This window comes from Convolutriloba macropyga, chromosome 11, assembly GCF_964194025.1.
Source record: "Convolutriloba macropyga chromosome 11, txConMacr16.3, whole genome shotgun sequence".
Lineage (NCBI taxonomy): Eukaryota > Metazoa > Xenacoelomorpha > Acoela > Convolutidae > Convolutriloba > Convolutriloba macropyga.
The window spans coordinates 9,774,680-9,782,457 of NC_134478.1; the positions used below are offsets into that span (position 1 = coordinate 9,774,680).

Genomic DNA, 7,778 nt, shown 5'->3' on the forward strand with positions numbered 1-7,778 from the left:
TCTATCCTCCTGAACAGACAAAAAAAGAAAAAGCAGAAATCAAACATACGAAACATTGAAACATTTTGCAAAAAAAGGTCAAAAAATTTTTAGGACTGCATTTATAAAAAAAATTAACTGTTTTTCAAAAATTTAACGCTAAAAAATTATTGACGTTTTTATTGAAACGAAATTAAAGACCCTCATTTTGCACAAAAAGAATATTGCTAGTAATTAAAACCAAAATACAGACAAAAAACTGAGAAAAATAGGAAAAAAACTACCAAAATCGGATTAGCATATGTACAATTTTATAAAACAAAATTACATCGAGGTAAAAAGAGGCATCGAGTATATGAATTGTCAACGAGAAGTTGTCATTTTGACTGACTTTGGACAAAAAGACGTCTAAAAGATCCAAAAATGAAGAAAATAATTGGAAAAAAGCCAAAAATTAATTAAAAAATCAAGAAATTTATGCCAATTTTGAACTTGAAACGCGTTTTCAGGCTCTGCAAAACACTGTGCTATTAATTTCCAAGGTTTACATTTCAATATAGCGTCGAATAAAAATCATTTCTACAAAAAACCAAATTACAAGCAAAAAAAATAGGCCACTTAGACGAAAAAACGGCTAAAAACGGTTATCTATATGTGCCATTCAGTCAAAAACTACAAAAAGTCATTCACTAAACGCAGCGCATGATCGAAAAACTTCTCTCGCTCAGAAAAAATTAGTTCACACTGCAATTTTACTCGCTTTCGCTTTTAGGTCAAAACATCGTCTGAACGAATAGTACTTCCGGTAAAAAAAACATAGCCGGAAGAATTCCGGAAGCGACTCGAAGCGTAAAAACTTGACAGAAACCCTAATTGCAGCTGAAACCATTACCTTTTTTAATAAACCATAAACTCATTACTGTTTGCAGCTGAAACCATTATCTTTTTTAATAAACATAAACAGGGCTATCAACTTCCCCTCTAATACTTCATGATTCTAATCTCAAAAAGATCGCTAAAGCAAACGGCAGATAATAACTTAGAAACTAAATAAAATTTTTCAGAAAATAAAGCTCAAAGAATCAGAAAACTACTACAGTTAGATTTCGCATCACTGCAATTAAGACAAAAACAACATATAATTTTTTGTTCTTGTATATATGCTAGACAACATGATTTCAAACTAATTCAAAAATTAAAATAATCATAGAAAAGCAACCGAGTAATATTTAAAGGCAAAAAAATGTTTAAGAACAATACCAAGGTCAGAAAAAAATACAATAAAAAGTAATAAGTACCAATTCTGGAAAAGGCTTTCTAGTACACTCTTAGAACTGCCTTATGTTGAATGAAATCAATTGCAACCCAAAGAAATGACGAAAATCTAAGAAAAAGCCGAAATCATTCAATTTGTTAATAACTGAAAAAATCAATAAAACCAGTATAAATGTAGGTGCCAGGACAGAGCTAGAATGATACAAGCTAGAATGTGAACAATATGGACACAATGTAAGGAGCACCGTAACAAAGACTAAATCTTGATTTTTGAAAGTTCAAATCAAAGTTTTGAAAGTTGAAAAATTAAATTTAAAAAACAAGAAAAACTAACACCATTTCATTTTTCAGCATTCGAGACATAGAAAATACAACGATACATTCGAGACAAAAACCTATCCTCCTGAACAGATCAAAAAAAGAAAAAGCAGAAATTAAACATACGAAACACTGAAACATTTTGCAAAAAAGTCAAAAATTTTTTAGGACTGCATTTATAAAAAAAATTTAACTAATTTTCAAAAATTTAACGCTAAAAAATTATTGACGTTTTTATTGAAACGAAATTAAAGACCCTCATTTTGCACAAAAAGAATATTTCTAGTAATTAAAACCAAAATACAGAGAAAAAACTGAGAAAAATAGGAAAAAAACGACCAAAATCGGATTAGCATATGTACAATTTTAAAAAAACTACATCGAGGTAAAAAGAGGCATCGAGTATATGAATCGTCAACGGGAAGTTGTCAAATTGACTGATTTTTGACAAAAAGACGGCTAAAAGATCCAAAAATGAAGAAAATAATAGGAAAAAGGCCAAAAATTAATTAAAAAATCAAGAAATTTATGCCAATTTTGAACTTGAAACGCGTTTTCAGGCTCTGCAAAACACTGTGCTTTTAATCTCCAAGGTTTACACTTCAATATAGCATCGAATAAAAATCATTTCTACAAAAAACCAAATTACAAGCAAAAAATGGGCCACTTAGACGAAAAAACGGCTAAAAACGGTTATCTATATGTGCCATTCAGTCAAAAACTATTTTCAAAGTCAAAAAGTCATTCACTAAACGCAGCGCATGATCAAAAAACTTCTCTCGCTCAGAAAAAATTAGTTCACGCGGCAATTTTTCTCACTTTCGCTTTTAGGTCAAAACAGCGTCTGAACGAATAGTACTTCCGGTAAAAAAAAAACCTTAAGAAAACCAATACTCCTCTTCGAGTCGTAAAAAAAACCTTAAGAAAACCAATACTCCTCTTCGAGTCGTAAAAAACCAAGAGCACCGCAATATAGCTACACTCAGCTTACAGCTTCGCAGCTATAAAAAATTCATACTTGAATAATAAAACAAGATTCTAACCTGATGTACGACTCCTCTGTTAGTGAGAAGTTCAGCAGTGGCCTTCACTTTAATAGCAGCTGACAAGTCCTGCAGAGCCGCAAATGCCTGACCCATCTGAAGATTTACAACTGCTCGGCCTTCCAAAGCAGCTATGTAGCCTATGAACAGAATATAATTATACAGTCGAGAAAGAGTGTTGAACGTACACTCTATAAAATGAATAGGTAAAGTTGCCAATAGATAAAATTTACCAGCAAACTTTTCCTCAAAAGTGATATTACCTCGCGCACCGTTGAGGTAAATTACTTGCAAAAAATTTTTATTCTTTAATGGATATATTAGACGCAACAAATTTCCAGAAAAATGCATGCTGAGAAATTATTGTCTTCCTCATTTTTTCAATAGGAGAAACGTTTTCATAGAGCATCTATATGATTTTCCCCAAACTACAAAGAAATGAACCATAAAAGACAAAAGCAGGTGTTTCAGATGCTTTATTTTACTCTAACACTTCGCCTTTTGTTTTGAAACCCTTTTGTTATCTAATATTATTTTGGGACTTCTGTAATTAGTAGAAAATTTTTTATTTAAGTTAAACAAATTACAGGGTGAACAATACTACAACATATAATTTTTCATTTGTAAATTTAATTTCTAATGTACATTTTATTTGTACATTTTACATTAATTTTTCAGGTTGATTTACTTCAATATTGCGTGGAGCATGTAAAGTGTGCAGGAGGAATGCATGAAATTTTGTTGAGGTAAATTAAAAATTAAAAAAAAATCAATTCACCTCTGAAGCAGTCTTTATCACACAAGTGTTTTTGCAAGGACATTGAACTGATTTACATTGTTCTCCAGTGACCTTGATCAAAAGCGTTAAAATTAGTTTAGAGAACTAGAGAATGAGGTAAGCCTCTTACTTTTACAAAAAATAATTGATAACAAAAACCCACAGCTAGGGAGTTCAAAAAATGCTGCAAAGCACGAAAGCAGTTCAAGAGCGGCATGAAAAGAATACAGAATTGTTCTTTGCAGTTTAAACAGGATCTTAAAAATAAAACTTGAGTCAAGGACAGAAAAAGATGCCAGATGTAGCAAAAAAAATTATGAATAAGTAGCTTTATGTGTTCTGCGAAGACGGGGGGGGGGGGGTAGTTTTGAGTCAACTTAGAACGCTGTGCTAAGCACACCAAATTGCCAAGATAGCAAAGAAACTCAAATGTAGAACTCGACACCTAGCTTATCAGCTGCAGCCACGCAAAAAATGTCAACGTAAGACACCTACCTAATCTATTAATTGTTATTTTAATGTTAGTTTCGATTCTTGACACAAACGTTACACGTTAAACTAAAAAATTTTGTTTAATCAGAATTCTTCAGCAAAATTAAATCCAGGGATTACAGCCTTACTTGACTCTTATCGACAAATTACTGAAAAATTCGATAACAAAAGCAAGACCACAGTTAACGACTGGAAGGAAATCGGTTAGTTTTTTTTCAACAAGCATATTTTAAACATTTTATTTTTAAGAAATCGGCCTTGCTTGCTGCAATCTCAGTTCGACGCAAATAAGTGCATAAACTCTTTATCAATTTTGTGAAAGCTGAAATATTTTTCAAACGTGTTCCACATCTAATTCAAACACTTGATATCTAAAACATAGGTTGCAGATTGCCAGAAAACAGCCGCAATAGCTGCGTAGATCTGCAGTCTAAAAAAGCAGTAAAAAGACAGACCAAAAATTACTCTTTTCATTAAAGGGTGGGATAAAGTATATATATTTTGATAAAAATCTGTATAAGTTATTGCTGCCTCTATTAGCTGCTCTCAAATAACCTTCACTTAGAGTGATACAGATTCAATTGACCTTATCTCAATTGACCAAGTAAAGAAAAGTCAATTTCAAAGTGACCAAGTCAAGTTTTCTTTATACCTCTACAGTTAAAATCAACTGCTTAACTTAGAAGCAATGCGTGTAAGTATTGAAATTCATAAATTTTGCGACGAGTTTTTTTTCTCGAAAATTCAGCAACATCTTGATGTCAAAAAAACTTAATTACGCCAACTATCAAAAAATGATAATACTACAAAAACGAAAAAAAAACAGTCAAAAATAACTTTTCTGAGAAAAATAATTCATATGAAAGAAGATGAGGATGATGAGTTCACAAAATGTGTTTGGTTAATTTAAACAATTTATGAGACAACAACTTGAAGTGTACTTATTCCTGAAAAAATTCAATCATTTACCAAGAAGTTGTTCTCAGTCTCGGGTTGAGTTATTCCGACAAACTTCAGTTATTGGGATTTGTAATCAGGACATTTTATTTTCAGGCAATTTTCGCCAACTGTCAGCATTCGCGTAAAACACTATAAGTGCAAGTAGCTTAGAAATACCGCCGAGTGTAGAATACAATAAATGGACAGTTTTTCTGAAACTCCCGTTTTTAAACAGTTAGCAAGGGTTTAAAATTTTTGTTTAAATTCGGGCCGGTTTCTTGAAAATTACAGCCAGTTCTGGCACCATATACGCTATTTTCATTTTAAAAACAAGAACGGCATTCAAAAGCTACTGGCAAATCAAATCAAACTGAAAGAAAGAGATTCTTATGGGCTACGACCCTCAATAATTGATATACATAAACATATGGTATAACCTTGCCATGTAAATGAAAACAATGATTAGTCTGTTCATACTTGATGATGAACCAGGGAAAACTTTCCCGGGTCATGGGGGAAAATTTCACCGCAAAGTCACCGCATCTTTAAGCGGTGAATTTTTGTAAGATTAGCGGTTATAGCGTAAAATTTTTTACTTTCACCTCGTAATGTTTTAGCGGTGAAATTTTTATCTTCACTGCTTAAGCGTCAAAAAATATTCACCGCTAACAAAAGCAAGCGGTGAAAATGAAAATTTAACCGATAAAAACCCAAATCTAGCAAACTACAAAAATTAACCGATGAAAGATATACTGTAACATTTTAGCAGTGAATGGTAGAGAGATGTGCGGTCTTAGAGGCATTTTTTAAAAAATTTTTACCGCAGGTAGCAATTCGTACAACCATTTACAGCAATTCTTACAATTTTCGTACGATTTTCAGCGTTGACACCTCGACTCGGGTTTGCTTTCAATGGGGAGAAAAATTAAAAGCAAAACATGGCTTACATGGATTTTGAGCGACTGCAATTGAAAATTGACACCAGGCCTGTCTCATTTTGCCAACCACTTGTAAATTGTAAGCTAAGTTCACTCTTGCATAGAGACAGTCTGGTTTCAACAGAAGGGCCTTACTGTAGTCGTACCTGGAAAAAAAACAAAAAAAAACATGGAAACATGGCAATAGAAGCCCGAAATACACTATTCAAAATCAAAATTAGTGTAGAGCACACTTGTACATTCTAATCTTCTATTTAAATATTTTGACTATTTTTAAAAATTTAGAATCCAACTGAAAATTTTTTCCTTAAAAAATATCATAAAAGCTTAATTGAATACAGGATTAAAATGTGTAATTTCCATGTACCCTAAGTTCAGGACACTTGCCGTGCACATTTTAACTTTGTACTTAACTTCTTTTTTTAAAAAAATATATGATTTTACCATATTTTTAAGGAACACAATTTTGTTGCAGTAGTCGTTACGCAAAAATTAGAACTTTATTGGAAACTAATTTGATTTGAACTGCCAAACAATGACATTAGCCACCATCATCAGTCCAGCTACCAAGCTTTATTCTAACTCATGACTGGAAAAAAACATAACACCGCACAGATTTTTTAAAAATAATTGTTGAAAAATTAAAAATCAAATTGTTTAGAAATATATTGAGGCAAAACTATGGAACTAACTTGGCCATTTTGTATCCATAATCAGAGGCCAAGTCCATGTACACATTTCCTCTACCGATGTATGCATCTAGGAAGAACTTATTGGCCTGGATGGCTTCTGAATAGGCGTTTATGGCTTTCTGGAATTCCCTCTGTTTGTGGTAACACAGGCCCAAAGTGTGACCAATGTTCGAACCTGAAACAGAAAAAGAAGTTATACTCACTGAATAGAATATAAATCAAACCTCTCCCATAATAGCACCCCCCTCGCTCCCCCTCCCTCTCCCATTGCCCCTGCCCCAACCCCTGCCCGACCTCAGACAAGTTGAAATGTAACTACTTAAAGAGGAAGATCTCCTGAAGCTCTTTTAAGAACATGACGGACCTCTTCAAGAATATTGATATAAAGAGCAGAAGACTGAAGATGATCTTACAAAATATGAAAGGCAGCTTGACTAGAGTGCTATTTCAAAGAAACTGAACATCTCCAATTATTATAGTCATATCGTACGAGGAAGCGGGGGTTGACTATATTTTCGCGGCAGCATGGAAAAACATGGATGAATGGAAAAAAATGGAATTTGCTTATATATGAGCACGCTGCATTTTTGGACTTCCAATAAGTGCATGAGTAGCGAGAAAAATGCTTATAGTTACTCTGCCGCAATGAAGCGCGCTCGAAAAAAGCACTATCAACTTTTTTCATAATCAGATTAGTGGGTCAAAAACGCTTATACGCAGTCCAAGGCGATTATGTTGAATTACACAAAGTAAAATGCTATATAACCGAGCATAATTTTCTAGCTGGGGGACGAAACATAATCAATCCAAACAAACTGTAAGTAATAGTGATTTGCACAATAAATTCCAAACGCCCCTATATGCAGCTCATAGAAAAAATCAAAAATTGTGGAAACTTTATCGTGAGGTTTTGAAATGATAAATAATTGTCATATATTTTTTTAAATATTTCAAGTACCAATATCTACTTGCAGCGACACGCTAATAAAAAACAAACTGTGACCATGAAATTACTCACTTGAGCTGGTGTTTCTTTTGACTCTAGCTTTTCCTTGCGTTGTTACTGCAACACAGTCCATTTCAGTGCGAAATAAAAAAAACTTGCCAATTAAAAAGCGGCCCGCAATTGCCTTGACGTAAATCGGGAGGGTATTACAGACGGTTTATGAAGTATATGTCTGCGGGGCCGGGGGGGGGGGGGGGGAGTCGGACAGGTGGTATCACTAAAGTCAAAAATTCTCAAAATGACCCCGTAAGCCTTAAAATCACCCAGAGTACCACCAACTGCAGACCATTAGGGAAAAAAACTGACCACTTTCTAACT

The 7,778-nt window shown here is 33.4% G+C and overlaps 1 protein-coding gene across 2 annotated transcripts in view; it reads right to left on the bottom strand.

Annotated features, from left to right (window-relative positions):
* LOC142349944 (uncharacterized) overlaps positions 1-7,778 on the bottom strand; it is a 155,679-nt gene that overhangs the window by 16,379 nt on the left and 131,522 nt on the right. For both annotated transcript variants that reach the window (XM_075401803.1, XM_075401802.1), the window contains exons 38-40: positions 6,455-6,629; positions 5,772-5,908; positions 2,616-2,755 (exon numbers count right to left, since the gene is read on the bottom strand). In XM_075401803.1, the coding sequence (XP_075257918.1) occupies positions 2,616-2,755; positions 5,772-5,908; positions 6,455-6,629 (452 nt within the window). The remainder of the gene's footprint in view (positions 1-2,615; positions 2,756-5,771; positions 5,909-6,454; positions 6,630-7,778) is intronic.